At 44.1% G+C, this 23,716-nt stretch overlaps 2 protein-coding genes across 4 annotated transcripts; one reads left to right on the top strand and one right to left on the bottom strand.

Moving 5' to 3' along the window:
* Nucleotides 1-1,254: 1,254 nt before the first annotated feature.
* Nucleotides 1,255-4,000, bottom strand: NDUFAF8 (NADH:ubiquinone oxidoreductase complex assembly factor 8). Its single transcript, XM_048487840.1, has 3 exons — nt 3,865-4,000; nt 2,723-2,833; nt 1,255-1,438 (listed from the first exon to the last, which is right to left on the bottom strand). Exons 1-3 carry the CDS (start codon nt 3,955-3,957, stop codon nt 1,418-1,420), a joined length of 225 nt encoding a protein of 74 aa, XP_048343797.1. The 5' UTR covers nt 3,958-4,000; the 3' UTR covers nt 1,255-1,417.
* A 288-nt stretch (nt 4,001-4,288) lies between these two features.
* Nucleotides 4,289-23,568, top strand: TEPSIN (TEPSIN adaptor related protein complex 4 accessory protein). 3 transcript variants are annotated; one of them, XM_048491351.1, is made up of 13 exons: nt 4,289-4,355; nt 5,571-5,643; nt 6,750-6,755; nt 6,886-6,979; nt 9,907-9,974; nt 10,075-10,156; nt 12,281-12,346; nt 13,181-13,384; nt 14,153-14,324; nt 15,640-15,753; nt 16,552-16,630; nt 16,924-17,058; nt 18,852-23,568. In XM_048491351.1, the coding sequence occupies exons 2-13, from the start codon at nt 5,599-5,601 to the stop codon at nt 19,380-19,382; spliced, it is 1,596 nt and encodes a 531-aa protein (XP_048347308.1). In that variant the 5' UTR covers nt 4,289-4,355; nt 5,571-5,598; the 3' UTR covers nt 19,383-23,568. The 3 variants fall into 3 exon arrangements, with proteins under 3 accessions (XP_048347308.1, XP_048347307.1, XP_048347305.1); XM_048491350.1 differs by having other exon boundaries at nt 6,729-6,755; XM_048491348.1 differs by having other exon boundaries at nt 4,306-4,355; nt 6,664-6,755.
* Nucleotides 23,569-23,716: the final 148 nt, after the last annotated feature.

Here is a 23,716-nt window from a genome sequence, read left to right as displayed (position 1 = left end):
AGGCAGCTTATGGTGAATACACAAAATAACACATTGTGGGGGTTTTTTTTGGGGGGGGGGGTGTCACCCCAATGGCACTAAAACCAGCTAATTGAGGGAGATGGGAAAGAAGGAAGGGGAAGAGAGGAAAAGGGACAGTGAGACCTGCTCTGCTAGAAGTAATGTTGGTACTCTCAACCAAAGGACTGGAGGAATAACTCCACCTTACAGGATTTGATCTACATAATGTGGGAAAACCTCCAATAATGCAAAAGACTGGGTTAAATGGTTTTTGTCTGTCTTCCAGTGTTGGAATTCTGATCCTTGATTCAGGTCTCCTTTCAGAGACCAAAGATTTTAAAAACGTCCTAGATTCCTCAGCACAGCTCTACAGCCCTCTACCCTTCTTATCAACTGTATTGTCAGACATGTTTGCTCTACATTAGGACTACATTCAGGCATCACAATAAACCTCTTTTTGTACGAGGGGCACAAATGCAACTTGTTCTACTGCTTATGTCAGTGATGGCGAATCTTTTCAAGACCAAGTGCCCAAATTGCAGCCCCAAACCCATTTATTTATTGCAAAGTGCCAACATGGCAATTTAACCTGAATACTGAGGTTTTAGTTTAGAAAATACGGTTGGCTTTGAGGTGCCCGTTACTCAGGAGTAAGCTTGGTGAAGCAACCGTGCCACACTTCGAATGGGTGAATCACGACCCTAGGAGGGTTTACTCAAAAGCAAGCCCCATTGCTAGCAACCGAGCTTACTCCCAGGTAAAGGATCGTGCCCAGGACAGCCTAGATGTGTGTGTGTGTGGGGGGGGTAATTTTCCACACCCCCCCCCACATGATGAACTCTGGGTGCGCGTGCCCACAGAGAGGGCTCTGAGTGCCACCTCTGGCACCCGTGCCATAGGTTTGCCATCACTGGCTTATGTGTTCTTCTCCCTCACAAAGTGCAGGTGAAGGTTTCCCAGCTGGGAAGCCATTAATCAAATTCCAGGACAAACTGAAGTTTGTTTCCTTCCACAAACCAATATGTGAAGCCTCAATTTGTGGGGAGAGAACACATTCAACTTACCGGACGTCAGCATGCAGACTGAAGCCAGGTTTCCTTGCCCAAGAAGCCTTCAGTCCCACTTTGAGTTCAAAGAAACTCTTTAGGGTAAACTGTGTTTTTGCCCATCAAAACTCCGATTTGCCATGAGGAGTCTAAATCAAAACCAATTTGGATTGAGTTTTAGCTTTAAAAAAGTAGTTCTAGACACAGCTTGTTGAGATGCGCTATTTGAAAGCTCCTTATATATTGTAAGCCGTTCATTTTTAGATATTTCTTCTCAGTGCAATATAAGAGATGAATTGAGCACTTTGTCCTTCTCTGCTGAAAGCAACTATAAATCCAAGTGCGCAGTTGGTAGAATCAGCTTCAGAGCCTTACTTTACATTGCTCTTCGCCTATAAAGGAAGATCAGTTCTGATGAGTCACTGCTTTTAGGATTCACATCACTAACTGAGTACTATGTAAGTATCCGTATTTTTCTAGATTTATATATGCCACAGAATATTTTACCCTTGGTATGTCATGTCAAAATGGCCAGTCATTGCTCTCATAATATTAAGCCACTGTGAAACTCCCCTGTGCTGCTCCTCAGTTTAAGACAACCCCTAACAGGTTTGTTAATATATGCATAAAAAGTTTGCTCAAAACTACACATTCCTTTTTAGCAGCTACTTTAGCCAAACCTGTTTAAAAGCATATTAGTGACATGCACGTGTCCTGTGGCATAAGCTTTCATGAATTAGAGTCCTCTTGATTAGAAAAATGGGCTCTGAAGCTGATGAAGCAACCTATAATCCACAAAAGCTTTTGCCATAGCAAATGTTAGGTGGATTCCGCATGGGCCAAAAACAGTGGTGTGAAAACAGTGTAAAAGGGTTTATACCGTTTTCACACCTCTGTTTTTAGCCCATGCAGAATTCGCCTGAGTCTCCTTGTTAGTTTTACTATAACAGATGAAATGGCTTCCCCTTTGGAATTGGAACACAAGATTAAACTTTATGGCAATACATAGCTCTGTCCATAAATGACTGCCTGTGAATTTGGATGTAACGATGTATCTCCCCAACACACCCTCAGAGCCACCCAATCCTGGCCCCTGCAGTGGAAAAGCACCCACAGTACCACAATGTTAATGTTACGCTAGCACCTATTCCCATGAACCCAGGTATATTTTCACGGTACCAGAGAGCTTAGTAGTCATTCCATGGAATGCCAGATAGAACAGTAGCATCGCAGGATTGCTTAGGATATCCTACTGACATGGGTCAACTTTGAACCAGTATGAATTTACTTTGTGTCTAAGTTGCTACAGTTGTTGGGGGGGGGGGGGGATTTTCAGTGAAGTTTTGGGGGGAAATTAAGGAAGTATACACACACAATAGTGTATATCAACTGTGTATATCAAGTGGCCAATAGTGTATATACAACTGTGTATATCAAGTGGCCAAAGAAGAATGTCCCGTTTCCCAATAGGTATTTCATGAGTGGAAATGGGCATTTGAAGTTTCTTATGACATGAAATTAAACAACATCACCAACTAATTGCTGCAGATGAAATGAATATATAAGGACTAACTAAAGGGACCAGTTTAAAAATTGACAACTGCTAGCAGCCTGAGTGGCAACTAATGGAAAAAGCAGGCAGGCCTCATTCTAACATTTAAGGAAATGCAACTCACTGCTTTTGTGAAGCACTCCATCAGCATCTGAAATTCCTTGGCACACACATCCTTCTTCAGGTCTCCATGACCTGTTGTCTTGGAGGCAACACACTTGCCATAGACTGATGCCTGAAAAATTTAGTGCCAGTCAGCTATCAGGATACTACTTGGCTGAGGGTGTGAATCAGAATCCCACATTTTTAAGGACTAGTGACACCTCACCCCCATACACTGAACTGTAAAGTCTGGAATAACCACTATTATTTTCCTGCCAGAAAGTAAAAGAGGGTTGCCCCTCAACTACTTGTAGGTTTGCTGCCTCTGTTAATCGTTTAAAAAAATACCATGCAGTCTTACTTTCTCCTTGGAAAATGTACGCTGATCATTGACAGTGATACTAAGAGACTTTTGGCTCTCAAAAGCTTATATCCTAAAAAATCTTGGTGGTCTCTAAGGTGCTCCTGGACTCAGCAGGACTAACTATTATATATTATGCAGTGATTCTCAAACTAGCATGAGCCATAAGGCACCTGCAAAGTTCTAGGGAGGGAAAACCATCAGCAAGGATTGAGTGTTCCCATTCCTTAGTGACTGTGAATTTGCCTGCATCCTAAGTGCCTCATCTGCTTTGTTCTTTAAGGATTTCCCCTGTGCATGGTTTCAGGAGAAAGGCAGACAAATCTTGGTCTAAAGCCAGTGCGGAAGCTCGGCAATGGACTATTACTCCAGTTCTCAGGCTCTGGGCACACAACCGTGTGGCAAGGACTTGTGCACGCTCTCCTGCAGAACAAACCTACGCTGCCAAGTTGGGAAAGGGGGGAGGTTTAAATGGCGGTGGACCATCTATGAGGCCAGGCTGTTCCTGGCCCTCTCTCAAAGTCAGACGAGCTGCAAAAATGCACGCACGCGCCTCAGTAAATCACTCTGCAATGCATTAAAGCGATTTCTGAATAGGCAAGCTATCCCCATGATAGGGGGAAGAATGCTAACCGACCGTCCAGAATTATTATAACGAGAGTCACAGCAGTCACTCAAAAGCAAACTTTGCAAATGCCAAGAATGATTGTCCCTGGAGTGGGAGGAAGTGGCCAGGGGAGGGGGAAAAATAGGGTTAGCGAGTCCACCCGGGGTGAATGAAAGGTCTTTTCTGGCTCCCGTACCTGCTGCTCACAACTCGCCAGTAAGACGGGGAAGCGCCGCAATCGCTCCCGAACACGACCCCAGACCCCGTGGCTGGACACGGCCATGGCCATTAAACCCCAACCCGGACACCACCATAACCACGCCAAAGGACTATCTCACTGGCCTCGCAAGGCTCGTGCCCGTTGATAGGCCAGCAAACAGCCTAGCTTTCCTATTGGGCAAGACCATTATTGTCCTGATTGGATCCCACACACATAGGCACATGCGATTGGCTAATAAGCCGAAAATGATTACCCTTCGCCCCGCCTTCCATCTGGCGACGTCTCCCTGTGACAGCCACTTCCTGCTGTCCTAAAAACGGATTGGCTGCCTTGACACAAAGCCATCATTCGATTGGAGAATTGTGCTCCGGAAGGCGGGATCGTGAAGCTCTTCACCGGTGTACTCGGACTCGGAAATGATCATGGCGACGGTTCTTTTGAGGGATCGGCTGAGCTTCTTGAGTCGGGTACAGCAAGAATAACGCGATTATTGAGTAGAATCTGTCGGGGATGGGGATTTGAGGGTCGTCCGTTGCCATATTCTGCTGGAAGTCATCTTGACATACTTAGGCGCTCTACCCCGCCAGGCTTGGTCAACCGTGGAGCTCGTGGCTTCTTTTGACAGCTCGATGCCCCTGAAATTCTTTCCATGAATCTTACGCATATTTACTAAGGAATAAAAACCATTAAATCCTGTGAGGCTTACTTCTGAGTAAACCACATGCTTAGAATTGCACCGCGAGAGTCACTTTACTCACTGCCCCTTTTCTTTGGAGACTGATAAACAAGCACATCAGACCGATCCTGGAAGGAAATGATGTGTGTGGGACACTGTCCACAGGGGAAGTGAACATGTCCAGTGACTCTTAATTGGCACATCGACTTGAAAAAGTGAAGGCAAATCCCACAAACCTTTGTAACTCACATTATCACAGCAACAACAGGAATGGGTTCTTGCGTCATGAATAGACAAGGGTCAGTTTTCTGACTGTTGTACTGAAGAGTTCCTTGGGTGATCATGGCTTCATGAGGGTGGAGTTATTGGCCTAAGAAACTAGTGTCCAGTAACACATTGCCTCCAAACATGAAGGCTCCCTTTACCCCTCATAATTGATAGCTGGAGACAGGCCTGTCCTCCTTTATCTAATCTCTTTTTATCTCCTGTATTCAGATGATATAGCAAATAGTGGCAACAACTGTTTGGGATGACCTTTAGCTGCATCATAAAAGTTCCACAAGGAGAGCAACATTCTGAACTATAGTGCTTTATAGCTGTGGCTTGCAGGAACAGGTTTTAACAGCTTTCCTCTCTAACCAGAGATGGCTCTGATTAGTGTGAGCAATAGGATTAATACAGAATTTGTGGGCAGGCCTCGACTGGGGAATCATCTGAAAGGTGCTCATTTTGGCCTGAGAATGGGAGGCAAAATCGGATTTGTTTACTACCAAATCATGGGGGGATAGTTCAGGCTTTTTAAACCTTTCTTTTAGTTAGCAGCCTCTAATCTGTGAATGATGGCAACTGGAGCTTTGTGGGAAAAGAACAGGGATTCCTCAGCTTCTTTCTCAGATGTTGGTGGTTCAGGGACAGTGTTCTAGAACAGAAAGGATAATTGCTATTTTCTAAAGATGTGCCATGTATGGTGACCTGGTGACTTATCTTTTTTGTGTTTTCTTCCTAGCTACCCACTCTGATCAAAGGCACTTCAGATGATGAGATCCCATGCCCAGGATACTTGTTTGAAGAAATTGCCAGTATCCTTTGGAAGTTGGATGTGAATTGAAGACAGTTCTAAAAAAGAGTGCTTTTGGTTGTGATGTCAGTTTTCATAGCAATAGCTGATGATTAGGCCTCATAAATGAGATCTGGTTGAAGCATTTTTAAATTTTTTGTTGTCAGGTCACAGCCAACTTATGGTGACCCTGTAGGGTTTTCAAGACAAGAAACGTTCAGATGTGGTATGCCATTGCCTGCCTCCGTATAGTGACCTTTGTGGTCTCCCATCCAAATATTGACCAGGGGTAACCTTACTTAACTTCCAAGATCTGATGAGATGGAGCTAGCCTGGGCTAACTAGGTCAGGGCTAAGTATAAATAGCCTGGTCAAATCAGTGAAGTTTCTTTGTCTGATTTCCTGTTTGTCAGGTGACTCAGTGACATATGGAAAATAAGAAACAAAAACCAGAATCATATTTACTATAATTATTAAAAAACTGATTAATGAATAACAGTGATGGGGATAACCAGTTGGGCGGGGGCAGAGAGAAAGGGAGAGAAGGCAGAACAGAAACATACCAAAAACAACTGAGGAAATGGAAGTCAGGATAGGGGTAGGGAGGCCAGCTAAGATGTAACTAGCACTGCCTCACCCATAGGCATTTCATTTCTTCCTTTGATTTGTTTATAAATGTTATTTTATTATACTTCTATACTGCTGTCAATTAAAACACATTATATAGACCATCTCAACTTCTGTTAACATGAGCAAGAGAGAGGAAAGGTATAAGGTGAATAGCAGCAGCAGAAAAAAGGCAATGAGCTGGAGACTAGCATAATGGTTTAGGTCAGGGGTAGGGAACCTGCGGCTCTCCAGATGTTCAGGAACTACAATTCCCATCAGCCTCTGTCAGCATGGCCAATTGGCCATGCTGGTAGGGGCTGATGGGAATTGTAGTTCCTGAACATCTGGAGAGCCGCAGCTTCCCTACCCCTGGTTTAGGTATTTGGCCATCAGTCCACCACTCTGCTAGCTGTTTAACATGACAAATTTCCAGAGATCTCTCATGAATCAGCAGGAAGTAGTCACTGTCTCTTGGAGTACCTCCTCAACCGCCTTCAGATCAACTCATGCCATGTCAAGCTGAAGGTAAAGGGTAGTTTTGTGGCCATGAACATGGACTGGTCCTTGGAGAAACATCCATGAATCTTGGGACCAGCCCAGCCCTTGTTTCAGTCCTACATGAGTAATTACCACTATATTCCTCTGGCATTCTCAGGTACTTAAGATCCTCCTGTACATGTGCACCCATGGCTCCTCGCACTTCCTTATGCAGCTCAAGCGGAATTCTTCTTTCATCCAAGAAGCCACAGGTATATCACAGATGGTGTGGCATTCATACAAAGCCAATCAAGTTATATTCTTAGAATGCTTTCTAATAATAATAATTTGTTATCCAAAATGCTGTGGTCTGCCCCTTTTTAGAGTGGGGAATTAGTGAGGGCAGACCATTCTTAACAAGAGGCTGATAAACTATTATAAGATCTTTTTCATCAGTGTTTACTGAGGTGGTTTCCACAACAAATCTGCAGGAATCAGGAGGAAAATTTAACAATTTTATCAGAAATAATAAACTTACAATAAAATAATAAACTTACAAGTACACAAATGGCCAAAGCAAACAGAGATAGATGTATGAAGAGTTGTCCTAGGAGATATAAAGAGTTGAGGGTATAAGTATGGATTAGAGCAGTGGTGGTGAACCTATGGCACTCCAGATGTTCAAGGACTACAATACCCATCAGCCCCTGCCCCAATTGGCCATGCTGGCAGGGGCTGATGGGAATTGTAGTTCATGAACATTTGGAGTGCCATAGGTTCATGAATGTAGTTCATGTAGTTCATGAACATCTGGAGTGCCACCACAGGACTAGAGCAAGGTTTCATGGAGGAAGTCTATGATTACTTTATCTGGAAAAAGGGGTCCAGAAAAGCGGAGTTCGAGCCTGTACAGAGCTCCAAAGAGACGGAGTAAAAGCAGATGGTATGCATTGTAACTGAATGAGGGGTAGGCTCAGATGACACTGGGGACTAACTAGAGGAAAGATAGCTGATTTATAGGGGAAATTAGGCCTTCTAGTCATGACATGAGACCTGCTCTTCCCAGGACAAAGGCAGCCTTTTCCTCCGAAAGGGAGACAAAAGGTGGGCACTTGGCTTAATGTTCTAAGGCTGGGGAGTGCCTGGAAATGATTTGATTTTGGAGTTGAGTTGATGTCATTACTGTTCTGAGATAGATGAAGGTGGACTTTTGGAGAGATTAGTCGAGAAAGCAGAAAATGGGCTTAGTTCATTGGACAGTGACTGAAATAAAGTCTCAATAACATTAAGTTGTTGTCTATCTGCATATCCTTTGTCTCTTCCTAATTGCTTTAGGAAGGTGAGGCAGGCTGTTTGCAAGTTAATGTTGGCAGGAGATCTCTGACCAGGCAGGCTTTTGCCTTAGTGGTAACTCTGAGCCAATGCAGGGATGGCATTCATCTTGGCACTGCATTACTAGGCCACCTCTAAGGTTGGCAGGATAGGTAGAGATACTGTTGTCCTAAAAACAGGTCTCCCCCACGCACCATGGGTCTGTCTGGTAACAAATTAGTGGCAGAAAATGCCATCAAGTCACTGCTGAATTATGGCAACATCATAGGGTTTTCAAAGCAAGAGATATTCAGAGATGGTCTGCCATTGCCTGTCTCTGCATAGACTGATAGAGCTGTGACTTCTGAGAGAGCTGTGACTTGCCCAAGATCACCCAGCAGGCTTCATGTGGAGGAGAAGGGAATCGAACCCAGTTCCCCAGATTAAATAAATCCTTCAGTATTAAGGATTACAGAACTATATTTCTTATAAGCTACCCACCACTAATTTAACATTAGTAGATGAACATATCAACTGCCATTTACCCCAGCTGACACAGTTACATTGTTTGTTCCATGTGAGTTAGGGCCTATCTCCACATCCTCACCCTTTTGAAGGGTAGTAAGCTATATCAGAACATAATAATCCTGAAGCTTCTGCGAAAAGGATCGTCTCAATGGTATTTGCTTTGTTTTCCACATTTTAGCTAACATCAGTCTAGCTGCTGTGATAGTAAATAATGGTATCTCTCTAATTTTTCATGATTGCAAAATTTAATAAAAATGATTCAGATGTCATTAACATGCTAGCATTATAGCCACCATCTTCTACTATTTAACTGCCATAACACATTTCTACCACATGTGGAAGAAGGTGAGTTGAGACTCACTGCAGTTTCAGCAGCAATTGCTAACACCATTTTATAATCCGGCTAACCTTGCAGGAGCAAGAGACCACTGATGTATCATCTTTACAGCATTCTTTTCTTAAATGAAAAAGATAGACCAGTAGACATAAGAAATTTCCAGACATGATCATGAATCTCAGAACCTAATGTCTGTAGGCTCATTTTGTCATGTATCCTTGACCAGAACTCCAGGTGAACACACACAGCATATATTCATAGTAGATAAAAAAAGATTTAGCATTGGAAACGGTAACTGTATCAAAAGGCGTCCATTTCCTGCTAAGCTGTCCTTTCCGCATTCTTGTGACAAGCAAACTCCTGATTTGCATATATTGAAAATGTGAAATGATATTCCTTGCCGAGGAGTTACGTTCAATTTTCTGAATACCATTTTAGGCTGTTTAAAGAACTTCCTGTACATCGTGCTGGGGAAACCATGGGTACTGGTGGGAAACATGCAAGCATGGCAAGCAGCAGCTTGCCAGGACTGTTTCAGGTTCAGAAACAGCAGTGGTGGGGGGAGGCTGAAGCCCTGTCTCCCTCTGTTATGTGGTCCCACTGGGAATCAGGCTTGTGTGTGCCTGGGGAATTGAGTTCCCAGCACAGAACTCACAATATACATCTGATCATGTGGACCAGGAGAGGGTGAGAAGAAAACGTAATGTGTGTTTAGACCTTCTGAAATGGGCTACTGGATTAGCTGCCCATCAAGGAATACTTGCAGAAAATATTGTGATATATCAGAACTGTGGCCATTGTAGTTGGGCTGTTTTTGTATCTGCAACTGTATAAGGCTGGCTTCTACTTCTACTGTATAAGGCTGGCTTATACTACTGTATAAGGCTGGCTTCTACTACTTTCTACTTTTGAGACTGTATTAGGCAGCAAACTCCAGAGAAGCCTCTCTCCTTCTTTCATATGTAGGACAACTAGGGATGGTCACTTAACCTGCTTCACTCTCAACCCTGCTCCATTTTTCAGTCTTCTCTGGGCCCCCTGATCCTCTCCATGGCAACAGTTTGTATCAGAAGGTTCGGATGACTGCACAGGTGAGTGACAGGTCCTGGTTATCTGGAATTTGGACAGATTCCCCAAAACCACAGCCCAAAGGAGTTTGCCACTTTACAGTTTCTCTTCTATCCCCTGTAGGACCTGGCGAGCACCTTATTTTCAGATGCCTTGTTGCCTCAGTCTGCTGCTGCTCAGCCATTGAAAGAGCTGCCTTCAACAGGTAAAGTAGTACTGCTGAGGAGAACATGGGCTCATTCTGGGACCAGATCCCATTTGAACACTGGAAAACTTGGATGCACTTGCACCTTTTTTTCAAGAAACAGTAACTTGCATGCTAACATCACCAAGACAGCCCTAACCTTTTCCCTTTCTGCATGGCCTGTTGAGCAGGGGTTCAGGAATTACCATGTCTCTCTATTTTTCCTGTGTGCTGAGCAGAAAAAGTACAGCCCTACTTCCTTACATTGCTTAAGGAAGCATGGAGGATACAGCAGTTCCTGCTCAGGAAGACAGAGAGGTTATATGCTATCTCAGGCTCTCTCAGGTCAATTCCACACAGCAAATGTATAACGGGTTGCAATAATTATAAAGGAACCCATTTTCCTTTCCCCCATTCACATGTGTGTCATTCAGGCAGCGATTGGAGCCCATGGAAATAATCCCTGTTGCTTGTGCACCTTTGCCCAGAGACGTTTCTCTCTTTTTAAAAATTTCCTTCAACACAATGATAGCTAAGCAGGCATGCAGAAATGAACCCCCACAGCCACGTCAATCATCCCATGATACGATTGGCTGCACCTGTGTAGCTGCACGTCTGCAATGCACACAAAAAAATTAAAAGAAAGAAGAAGGGGCCACCCTGCAATGGCAGGGAAATAGCAGGCAGATTCCCCCTGACTGTGGACGGTGTGGTGGAAGGGAGGGAAATAAAGTGCCTCCTGCCTGGCTGTTTGCATGGGAGTTGGCTCCAGCCTGAGGTTTTTGCAAAATTATCGCTGATTTAGTGATTTTCAAAAATCTCTGATTGAGGGAAATAAAATGTGGCAGACTTGTTTTGGGGACGGGACCTGTGCGAAATCTCCCCCCACCCTCCACCACATGTGGTTTATATAGCATCCTACACCTGTTATATTTGCCCTGTGCGGAATCCTCCTCAGATTCCCCTTCTGTTGAAGGCCTCTTTGAAATCAATTTGTGTACAGTGTAATCCTAAACAGAGTTTCATTGAAATCCAAGGGTATGTAAGGGTTTCACTCTGTCAGCCGCAACTCAGGATCTTTTTCTGCGGCATCCCCAGTTCTTTTTTGAATGGTCTTCCATAAGAAGTTAGCCAGAGCCCCAACTCTGGCTCAGCTTTACAAACAGTACAAGGCCATCTTCTTTGGACAATCCTGTGATTAAATGGTGGCAAGCTATACTTACGGAGGATGTTGCTATCATCTGTGTGAAGTTGTTATACTGGTTGGAATATTTTTGTCTGCTAGCCGGGCTTGGCGATGTAAGATGCTTTATTCACCATGAATAGAGAGAAATGTTCTCATATATAAGCATAACTAAATAGTAGTATAAATTCTAGCACAACTCACACATTCAAGAGAAAGTGCTGACTACAGCTGAGTTTCACAGCTGCCATTTAATTCCAGATATCAGAATGCTAGATGCCACAACAAGCTACTGGCCAGATTGTTTGCATGTGGTCCTTGAAGAAGGGTGGCAAAAGTGATGCTTAATCTGGATTACTACCTGTGAGATGAGCCTAAAAGCTGCAACCACCACATGAGCAGTCCCTGCATAGATTTTAGGGAGTAGCCCCTTCACATTTAGCATAGGGGCATTTTTTGCCCTGAGCTCTGGGTATGGATGGGAGCAGGTATGTTAACCTGTCTCTTCTTAACAGAACCCCCTCTCTTTGCATCAGGCAGTAGAGCTTATTTCCAGATCAGGCCGCATCCCTCCAGCCGCTTGGATAGCATGTGCACACTTTGTGTTAGAAACCCCATTGCACTTTGTATTGGACAGGGAATGTTGCACTGTCGGAATTTCCCCATCAGGTGGCACATCAGAGATAAACAGCTGGCAGTTAGAGGCACTGAGGTGGGCAGAGGTGTTTTTCAGATGAGTCTCATCTAGTTTCAGCATCAGTGATCTCTGAACTCTGCGGAAAGGATAGGAAATCTTCCTACCTGAAGATTTTACTTCCTCTCAAGTTGTTAGGTTAATCCTCTTGCAAGGCAAATTCCTTTTCAACCCAAACAGAAACAAAAGTGTGGTTACAGATGCAAGTAAGCTGTCCCGAACAATCCCGTACTGGTCAGTGACACTCTTTGTATGTTTAACTTCCTAGGAATGGGCTCCAGGCCCAGCCCTCACAGCTCCCTCCAAGGCTTTGGTTTTGAAAGAAGCAGCTCCAGTAAGTATTGGGTACGTGGGTCTGAGTGGTAGCAGCACATCTGTTTCAGGGGGATAGTCCAGGGCCAAGGACATGGTTCTCTCTACACACTGGCTTTCTAATGTTTGCAACCAACCTTGCACCCAGAACTTTACAATTCATCAGGTCTTAGTTTCTGCTCTAATGTGACACAATTATAACCTTTTAAGAGCTTCAAATCACAACTGAGCAAGGTTCCTCCTCTGGCTTGGGAAATCCATGGAGATTTGGGGACAATGCCTGGAGAAGACAGTTTATAGAGTGGAGAGAGTTCAGTGTGGATCTGGTGCCACAGAGTCCACCTTCCAGAGCTGCCCTTTTCTCCAAGGGATCTTGGTAATCTGGTGATCAGTTGTGAATCTGGGAGAACTCCAGGCCTTGCCTGGAAGTTGGCAAATGTACAACCAAGCTATTTGGCAAATTCAAGCAAGAAAGTGATCTGCGCTGTACAGGAGAGGACAACTGAGACCTTGCAGCAAGGGAACTCAGAGGTGTGGCTGAAATCCTCTCCTGTGTCAGGCAGTGCCCTCCGAAGGCTCTATCGTTCTCCTGCTTTTGAAACAAGGGACTGTTGGCAGCCCAATTTATCCTGATATCTGGAACAGCCTAACTTGATGCCTTCTGAGGCTCCACAATGAATGAATGAAATGAAAGCAGTGACCTTTGTTCCACAGATTGTGGTCCTGCTCCTTTCTTTGCTGAGTTGACTGTGATGTTTTCATGTCCCAAGGAATTTGGGACTTTCCAGTGTCCTTAGAGAGACAGAGTGCCATGCTCAGGGCCTTGGTGAACAGCCTATCTCTGTTTCTCTTGCAGCATCCACAGGCAAAGTTCTTCTGGCCTCCATCCAGAAGGCTGCTGAAGTGGTTGCTAGTGCCATGCTCCCTGGTCAGGAGCTTGGCAGCCCTCAAGGTCGGGAACTGAAGGAAGATGCATACGAGCCGGTGATGGCACCCTCTCTTTGCAAAAGCTGTGTGCTACCTGTGAAGCTGCCCACTGTTGTAGCCCAGAACATGAGAGGTATGAAATGTTCTCTGACTGGAACTTACAACAAGATGGATTGAAGCAACCAGTTCAAAACTCTCATATAATAGCTCACGTGTCACTGCTGGCTGCTTTGTGGGAGAAGTAAACATTGCGACTTTTGTGGAAGAAGTAAACATTGCTACACATTAGAGCAGTAAAGCTTGCCTAGCTGAACTGCACACAGGAATAGTCCAGGGAGAATCCTCCCTATGGTTGCTGGTGTCTTAAAGAGAGATATGTCAGCAGGGGGATACAAGAGAGATTGAGGAATGTCTGACTGTGAATTGTATCATTGATTTATTTATAGTAATTTTTGTCCCACTGTCTCTATCAAAAATGATTGAGGCATCTTACAGTCAACTTAGAACAACAAGGACATATTGAAATCATATTTAAAGTAACTGACAACCTGAGTAAACATTTAGCCGATGTCAGAAAGTTATACTTGGTGCCTGTTGAAAAGCTGTGCAACAGGAGATATTCTGTAGTTAAGGTGCCATCACAGAGAAGGCCTTGTCTCATATCCACCTTATTTCAGATTATGGTGACACAGGCAGTTTCTGATTGTTGTAATGAACACTCAAGGTTATAGGGCAGCAGGCAGTCCTTTGGTTACCCTGGTTCCAGACTGTGGAGGGCTTTAAAGAATGTGGCAAGGGGGGTGGGCAGTCAGATGCCTTTCTTGAACCGGATGCTTCCTTTCTTGAGTTGTAACGGGTTTTGCTTTCCCAATATGCTTCCTCTTCTGAAATTCTCCCACAGTGAAACATCAGCCAGGGCAAGCAGGAGGGGGTTGGGAGGAGTTGGACAGCGGACAAAGCTCCGAGAATTCCTTGCAAGGAAACAACGAGCAAAGCAGGATGTCAGATTCCTACAGCAAGTCAAGCAATGACAATCACCCATTCACCCTGGAACCGGGGAGTGTTGCTGAAAGGTGAGAGGGGTAGGGAGACCGAGAAGTTGGAGATGGGCAGACCTTCCCTCCAGAGCCAAGTCGAAGCCAGAAATCTGCTTTGCATGATGTCCCATCAGCAAAGAGCCTAATCATGGATTATTTGATACTTTATTTATTTTCTTTGCATCCCCCCCCCCCCTTCTTTTCAGAGCCAAATGGCTCTTGTGTGGAGAATACGCCTTTTGGCTCTGCCTTGCAGCTTGAAGCTATGCAAGCATACTCACAAGGAAGTCCTCCTGAATTCCATGGGACTTCTTCCCAAGAAAGAATAGATGGGACTGCAGCCTTATGTTTAGAGTATTGTAGATGTACATCATGGTACTGTTTGTAAGATTGTATATACTCTCCTGCACACAAAGAGGGGTTTTTTTGTTGTGGGCGGCGGGGGGGGGGGGGAGAATTCTGCATCACCTTTTTCATCATTCTGCTTATAGAAGGCAAGGAATATTGCTTGGCTCTGAAACCCTGCCTATAGTAGATGGGTGCTCAGCGATCACTTCACTCTCCAGCTTCTGGGATATCAGTCACTCTGCCATTCGATTCGATTTACCTTATTTATGGCCATTGGCCAGCAAGATAGAAAAGGGTTAAATGGACAAAAATACAGATTAAAACAAATAATAAAATATAGCTAAAAAGCATAAGAAAATTCAGGATGTGAGCACACAATAATAGAGACAGTATCCATCTAATAACAATAAGGGGAAATTAGCTGCTACAAATGGTAGGGCTCTGTCGACCCTTCCTGATTTTGCTAGAGATCCAAGCAAACTTGGCAACAGAATACGTTAGGTATTTTATTTGTATCTGATAGAAATATTTTGATCTTGTCTTTCTTTGCCAAAGAGGAGTTTGCCTGGTCATAGAGAAGAAGCATCCTACATATCTCATCATAATATGGACATTCAAGTAGAATATGTTCTGTGTTTTCCATGCCTCCTGTTTGACAACTACAAGTGGGTACTTTGTTATAAATCCCAGCAGTTTAGGCAGTCAAAAGGGCATTATAGCACAGTAGACTGAAGGCTCTACAATGGTTTGCATTAGACAGAGAAATGAGGTAAAGCATTATTGAGAGTTTATTTTATTCTTTGCTTGCACAATGTGAGCCTGAACTAGTCCCAGATTTGTAAGATCAGGTGCATCTCTTTGCTGTGCAGAAAGGTCCCAATCCAGCATATTTGGCAACATCAGTGTGCACCAATTAAGAGACTTCCATGTAATCAAAAATAAGGGTGTGTGTGGAGAGAAAGAAGCACAGTCTTAGAAGGTTGCTTTTCCCAATTTCTTGCAGAACAGAAGCAGAAAACCTTGGCGACTGCCTGCAAGAAGTGAGGCTTGTCAGCAGCCTCACTCAGGGCTCCAAAGTTTTCCTGACTCGTGAGGAGACCCAGCACTTCCTCAAGAAGTAAGAACACTTTGATTCTTGTCCCAAGACACTACTGGACCTCACCCTTTTTGTTTACTCTCCATTACTTGAAGAATGCCCACACTAGAGTTGCCAACCACCAGGCGGCACCTGGAGATCTCCTGCTATTACAATTGATCTCCAGACAGCTACGATCAGTTCTCCTGGAGAAAATGACTGTTTTGGAGACTCCACTAAACCCTGCTGAGGTCCCATCCCTAGCCAAACCCCACCCATCCCAGGTTCCACCCCCAAAAGCTCCAGGTATTTCTCAACCCAGAACTGGCAACCCTAGCTCATACAGATTCCCCCAGGCCTACCTGCCTAATCTATCCATTCATTTTTCCCTTACCCTTCCTCCAAAGACTGCAGTATGTATGTCTCTCTCCTCCTTCTTTTTATCCTCCTGACATTCTTGTGAGGTAGGTTAGGTTGACAGAGAGCAACAGACCTAAAATCACCCAGGCCCCTTCCGCACACGCAAAATAATGCATTTTCAAACCACTTTCACAACTGTTTGCAAGTGGATTTTGCCATTTTGCACAGCTTCAAAGAGCATTGAAAGCAGTTTGAAAGGGCATTATTCTGCATGTGCGGAATGAGCCCCAGTGAGCTTCAAGGGCAGGTTTGAAACTGTATCAGCCATGCTGGCTGATTGAATTGCTCTCCACTTATGCAGAGGCCTTCCAAAGAGCTGTCTGTTGATTGTACTGTGAGCTAAGAGGCATGCCCTGCCCCTGTTCTTGGGAAGGCAAGGAAGAGTATTTTCCTTTTCCTCTGTACTGTCCTTCTTCACAGGTGTGGGCTACTGAATTGTGAAGTGGTCTTGGCTATGCTCAACCGAACCCTGAAGGACCCCAGTGAGTGCATCCGCATGGTGAGGGAATTCTTGAGTCTCCCGGGAAACATGTAGCTGATAAGCATATTGTGCAAAAAGCATTCTGGGTCACCCTTGTCTCAGGTTGGGTGTGGGGCTACTTTCTTTAGGGTTGATGACTAGCACTGGCATTTCTTTCTCATCACATCAGGGTGTTCATGGGTTGAAGGCAGCTGAGGGCAGGTGGTTTCAAGTGAACTATGAGGGGACGAATTAGCACCCCACCCCTCCAGCTGCCCAAACTGGACCAAGTGCATAAACCTTTTGCCTAACCTTGTGTTTTTCCCCTACAGAGGGCCATGTGTGCCATCTATTCCCTGATGTGTTCTGACCTGTTCTCCCATGATCAGATATTTGCCATTACCCAACAGCACTTGCAGGAACTCAGTCAAGAGTGCCCTGGGCCTGTAGCCAACAAAGCCACAAAGGTAATTCCTGTTGTTTCTGTCCTGGAGTTTCCCCGTTTTCAAGAGGCAACCTCTCAGACCCCTATCCTTTGCCATGATATGGGATTTGCTGTCTTCTCTTCACTACCGCACTAAACCTATGTGGTAGAAGTGCCATCCAATTGCTACTTACTTACTTACTTACTTACTTACTTACTTACTTACTTACTTACTTACTTACTTACTTACTTACTTACTTACTTACTTACTTACTTACTTATTTATTAGATTTTATAGACCGCCCAACCCCCAAAAGGCTCTGGGTGGTGTACAATAAACAAACAGTGCACAATAAAATACAAATTATAAACATTAAACATTTAAATCCCTTAAAAACACAATAGCAGCATTTTCATAAAACCTATATTAATTAATATTAATAATTAGTAATCATTAGTAATCAATGGTTTCCGTTCCTAAGGCAGAGAGGGGACCAGCAATGCCAAAAACAAAGATGTTATACAGGGCAGTGCTGGAGATAGTATAAAGTGCAGTACAGGGCATCAGGAGGGGGCAGGCAATCTGCAGCCAGCCTCTCCAAAAGCCTGGTGGAATAATTCAGTTTTACAGGCCCTGCGGAACTCACCAAGATGGAAGAGCATTCCACCAGGCAAGTAGAGGCCAGCCGCATCATTGAGGTCAGTTATGGTGACCCTATACAGTTTTCAAGGCATGGTGGTTTGCAGTTGCCTGCCTCTGGATAACAAACCTGACTTTTCATCCAAGTATTCACCATTGCTGACCCTGTTTAGTTTCGGAGATCTGATAAATCAGACAAGATTGGGCCATCCAGGTCAGGGCTGTATCCAAGTATTTCCCTGCTGCAGTGGGATCATTGCAAGGACATCATGTTGTGCTTTATTTTGGCTCACTGTTCCCTCTTCATCTTCCCTCTGCATCTGATATCCTTTTTCCTCTTAAGTGTAGGTAAAGGTGTTCCTCCTGTGCAAGCACGAAGTCATTACTGACCCATGGGGCGATGACACATCACACCATTTACTAGGCAGACTATGTTGATGGGATGGTTTGCCATTGCCTTCCCCATTCATCTACATTTTACCCCAGCAAGCTGAGTACTCATTTTACCAACCTCAGAAAGACAGAAGGCTGAGAGTCAACCTTGAGCCAGCTACTGGAAACCAACTTTCATTGAGACTGAACTCCGGTCATGAGCAGAGCTTGGACTACAGTACTGCAGTTTACCACTCTGTGCCTTGGAGCTCCCATCTTTTTTCCTGTAAAGGCCCACATAACAAGACTGGTTGAATTATATGTGGCTCAGGTGTCACTGCTCAAGCATATAGGAATGAATGGAGACAGCTAACAATATTATTCAGTTTATGTATATTAACTTTAGCAGAGATTATCTCACTTGCGATATGCAACTGCCACAGGCCATCTGAAAACTGGGGCATTGCCGAAAGGCAGTTCTTGTCAAAAGTAAAACAATGATGTAGGATTGTTGAAACCAAGTGGGAGTGTTACCTTATCATTGTCTAAAATGGGAGACATTTGGTGTTGCCCTGTGCTTTCTGTGGAAGAGCAGGATACATGAATTGAAAATCTGGAATGTTTAAATACAAAATAGGCAAATAATGAGAGGAGTGATAATTAGTGCAGCGAGGGGTGTGAAGATGGTGTTTTCTTGATATCCTGGTGGCCCCCTCCTCATTAGGTAGAGTCCATATTATGGTGGGAGGAGTCTTTGTTTCTTTGATGCCATTGCTGATCTCACATCTGACGTGTTTCCCCTTTTCTCTGTCTCCTTGCAACAGATCTTGCGTCACTTTGAAGCACTGTGTAGGAGCCACCCCACTTCCAAGAACCCTTCCCGCGCCGTCAACCTCTTTGTCCCTACCGGAACCCCAGCCAAGTGTCCTGCTGATCTGCTGACTGACCCAATGCTTTTTGCAGGAGAGACTGTCCTCGAGCCTACAAGCCTGGCACCTCTGCCCTCCCAGGCACCTAATACTCTTGCAAGTGTTATGCGCCTTTCAGAAGGATCATTGCCAGAATCTGGCTCCTGTAAACAGCTGGATGACTTGTCCCCTACTCTGCACCAAGAGGAGGAAGAATGCAGACTTCCAGGCCCTGAGCCCCAGGAGGACAGACCTGCAAGGGGGGATCCAGATGGAACTGTTTCACTGTTTGCTGGCATGGAGCTGGTAGCGCCCTCAAGCATGATGCTGGCTGATGCTGCTGAGCCAGAATGTACTACAATTTCGCGGACAGCATCTTGCACTGGGAACACTAGAGACAGCAAGGACAGCCAAGAACTGTCTGTTTTCTCCTTTCTCAATGTGTAGCAGTTCCTGTTGCAGATTCAACTGTGGGGCAGGTGAGCTGGTACCTCTGCATACCAGAGGTACCAGTTGATATCTTGCCAGCTCTTTGGTATGTCTTGGTTTTTTGCTTCCTACATGTGTGTCTAGCCAGGCAGTTCTTGTGCAATGTGCTGCCCTTTTGTTTATGCTGCTGCTCATTCCTGAAAAAGGGGAGTGATATACATCTATTCTAATACCTCTATCCCTTATACCTCTATCCCTTATACCGCTACTCTATTCCTGTTTGGTGAACTGCAAGGGTAAAAGAGGAGAACTGACTCCCTTAAGTTTTTTTATAAGTCTTGGAAGTATTTGTGCTGTGCATGATTACAACAACAAGACAACATGTCTCCTGCAGCAGGGATAGAAATATCTGCTTTTCCCTTTCAAATTGTGCCCGACTTTTAAAAAAATAGGCTTCATTATTCATACTGTTTTGACTGCTCCGACTTACCCCTCCCAAACAGTTTCACGCTTTCTTCCCTTCTTGTGAGCTGAGATTCTCATGGTACAAAATGGGAAGACCTAAAAGGCCTTTCAACACACTGATTTGTTTCTGTTTCTATGGAGACATTCTGTGAAGAAAAGCTAAATGGAAAGGACTTGTCCTAGTTAGCTGCCTCTGACATTCTTGAGTTTATTTAAGGTTAGCTGTTCTAAAGCCTCCAGTGATCCCAGTATATTGTGTAAACAGATGGCTTTTAAAGTTGTCAGATACCAAAGCTTGAACTAGAGCTAATGTTAGTAAAACTTGGATGTGGACAGAATGGACAGGTAATACCAAAGCTGTTTTCAACATCTGCATGAAGGTGGGGTTTGGACATACAAATCAGCAGAAATTTGATCACATATAGAAAACTGCCTTATACTGCAAGGATCCCCAACACTTTACAGCCTGTAGGAACATTTATAATTCTCAACAACACAGATAACCAACTGTGAATACAAACTATAATCCAAAATCATTCCAAAAATATACCTTCTCTACTAGGCAATTTAGTCACAATAAAAATGATCACAATTCTATTGCATATACTCAGTAACTGCATCTAGTACAATAGGACATCCAACTTGTAACTTTAGTGACAAATTGCAACTTATATTCCGCCAGTCATAAACATATGATGAGACACATAAGCTCCTACTTGTATGTGGAAGAATTCCAAACACACTGAGCATGGTTTTATAACCATCCTTATTGGCAAAAGTGCTAATCTCAACCTGTTATGCCATACAACCGCAGCACCTTGTGGAATTCTGACGTGCCATAGTGGGCGCTATTACAAAAATGGCTGCATCGAAAAAGCAGAGTCAGCTACCACAGCTTAACTTCAGTAACATAGTGCAGATCCTTGTGCTGTGGTGGCAGCTGATGCCAAAGCAGCATTTTACAAAATCTGCACATGCAATCAAATCTCCAATAATCAGTCAGAACCTTAGCTGGCCAAAAGCCCTACCTGTCCCCATCCACTTCCTAAAAACACTTGGTGGACTGCATGTTGAGGACATCTGTTGATCTATCTAGGTCAGTATTATTTTCTCTGTCAGATTTCACATCAACCACTTCCAGGTCATTAAACTGAGCCTTAAGATACTAGGTATAGAAAAGTGTGGTGGGGCCTTGGCTCTAGTCTGTCTGGAAAAGACATGGAAAACCTTTCCTCTCATCATTTCTGTGAAGGAGTTTTCTGTCATTTGTCAATAAGAATGAGGAGAAAGCACTTTCATACATTCCTCATGCCCAAGTTCCAGGGTTGTGCCTCCATTCTGTGAGGCTCAAGGTCAGAACTGTAGTCTCCAAGAGCTCCTGGTAGGATTGCCTCCTGCATCCAGGCCAGTTCATGAGACATAAGCATTCAGCAGGGAGCATTCATGTCATCCATGTTCTGAGTAGCCCCTGTACCTAGAAAGGTGGGTCTCTTGGCCAAAATATTGGCAGGCAATTTAAAGTGGAACAGATAGATGGGGGGTGGGGGTGGGGTTGTAATGTCCTTAGTGGTACCCTGTGGGTGCCTATAACCTTAAGGCAACCTCCACTCACAAGAGCAATATCTTGGTATAGTCCTGCTTAGTATGTCACACATTAGTTTCCCGGTAGCTATAGTTAAGTCTTTGAGAAAGTGGCTCTCTGATAACAAGAGTTTTAGCTGGGATAATGTCAGGTAAGTCTGTGGGTATCGAATGTACAGTCTGCCAAAGGGAAGCAGAATGCCTAGAATTAAGACCATTAGATATCGGTGCTTGTCAGGGAGATTAGCCCATTATTGTTTAACACTTTTGAACTATTTAAACCTAGCTAGAATCTAAGATTGAATTGCTTCCCAAACTTCATGTGCTCTGAATTGATAGAGCTGTATCAGTAATTGAAGTTCAGTTTACGGTATTGGAGAGGGGCCATGGCTCAGTGGTAGAATATCTGCATTGAAGATCCCAAGTTCAATTCCAGGACCCTCCAATTGAAACGAATCAGGTGGCCGCTGGCAGGAAAGAACTTGACCAGAGAACTGGGTGAGTTCCTACCAATCAGAGAAGGCACTAGTGATCTTGGTATGGCAATGGTCTGATTCCATATAAGGCAATGAGTCAAATATATGTTTGATCTCTGTATTAATGGGGAGGAAAATCACCTATAATCATATACCACTTAGATGTTTTCTATATCATTTTTGACCCATGGCACGTGTACAACTTTGGCCTCTGTTCAGCATGGTTTCCATTGATGCCATGTTCCCTCCCTCATTAGTTTTGTACGTTTTTCTCCTTTCCCTTAGCAACTTTTTTTACATACTCCTAATTTTACCCCCCCCCCTTTAATGAGTAGGCATGGATGGGATACAAGGAGGTGCATGGCTTGGGGTGACTTTGCAGCTCATTAGTTATTTGCAAAAACAATAGAAGCTCAAAGCACAAACAAAATCTCTTAACAGCCTAGACCAGTGGCTCCCAAAGTGGGCAGTGGGATTACCTGGGGTGGTGTTAAGAGGCCATAGAGTGGTAGGGGCACTGAAGGTGGGCCCCTTTGATTGTGTTGTTCACTTATTTATGATTGGCCAGGCGAGAACCTAGATTCTGGCAAAAGGCACTTCAAGTTTCTGCTGGGTTTATACATCCTCACACACACTCAGAGGCGTACTGGGGGAAATGGGGCCCAGAGACATCTGTTCTCTGGGCTCCCCCGCTATGCCTGGGGCAGGGCCCACCCTGAGCCCCACTCCCTCCCGGCTTCTGGTTCCAACATGGGCGGGGCCGAGGGCACCAGAAGACAACAAGGCAGCAGGACTTCCTGCTGCCTTGCCATCTTCCTGATCACGTGGGGCCCAATTTTGTGGGGCCCCCCCACGTGACCAGATTAGTGGCGTCCAGGGACAGAGGGTACCCCATGTCCCTAGGCAAATACACCACTGAAAACACTACAGACAGAATGGCAAAAAGGATGGCAAGAAATAGAGATGGAATGACAAAAGAGATGACAAGACAGTGGATAACAGATTGAACTTGTTGATTTTAACCCAGAAACACCACTGTCGGGTTTAAGGCACTGAGGAAAATTTGGTTTAAATTATGTAGAGTGAGGACTGGACATGGTGCTGTGGATACTTGCAACATGAATGGGGCTGGATCCATTTCAATGTGGACACCTGAAACAACCAGTAAACTATATAGCAAAGGAGTGTCCGCTGATGGCATACCAAACATCTATGTTGGATTTTGCTTTTTTAACAGAAAAGTGCAGAAATATTTGGAAAAGCTTGAAATTGAAATATGGTTTAAAATTAGGTACATAAATTATATTCACATTTTGATTTATTAAGATTTTAAAGTGACTGATGGATATGCATTTGATTGAATTGATCTGGAATACAAAGCAATGGCATATGATAATCAGATAAACACTGTTCCTAGTGGAGGGAGGGACAATATATTCTGGGAGTATTTCTAATGATTCTATCTTTGTCAGTTTGATTGGTTGATTGCATTTCTCAGTCAGTGTCTCTTCTCTCTTTTAAGTCAATTCAGCCAGCATCTTTTTTCTTCCTGTGAATGTGGGGAGTTATTTTGTTTCTCTATGTTTAACTACTTGAAACCGAATGGAAAAGAGCCCGCCAACTCTACTTAAGCTTTCTTCTAATTGTTTGTATGCAACAAAGTAAACCTGTTTTGAACAGTTCCTCTGGGGGACAGAGTGTTATTTTTTACAGGAGTAACTACTCAAATTTACAAACAGCTGATCTTAACTAGTGTAGCGACCTTGCCTGTAAACAACACTTCCCACTTTGGGATGCTATGAAGTCTAGTGGCTGTCTCTGTTTTCATAT

Source organism: Sphaerodactylus townsendi, linkage group LG03 (genome assembly GCF_021028975.2).
Source record: "Sphaerodactylus townsendi isolate TG3544 linkage group LG03, MPM_Stown_v2.3, whole genome shotgun sequence".
Classification (NCBI taxonomy): domain Eukaryota; kingdom Metazoa; phylum Chordata; class Lepidosauria; order Squamata; family Sphaerodactylidae; genus Sphaerodactylus; species Sphaerodactylus townsendi.
This window is presented reverse-complemented; position numbering and strand designations above follow the sequence as displayed.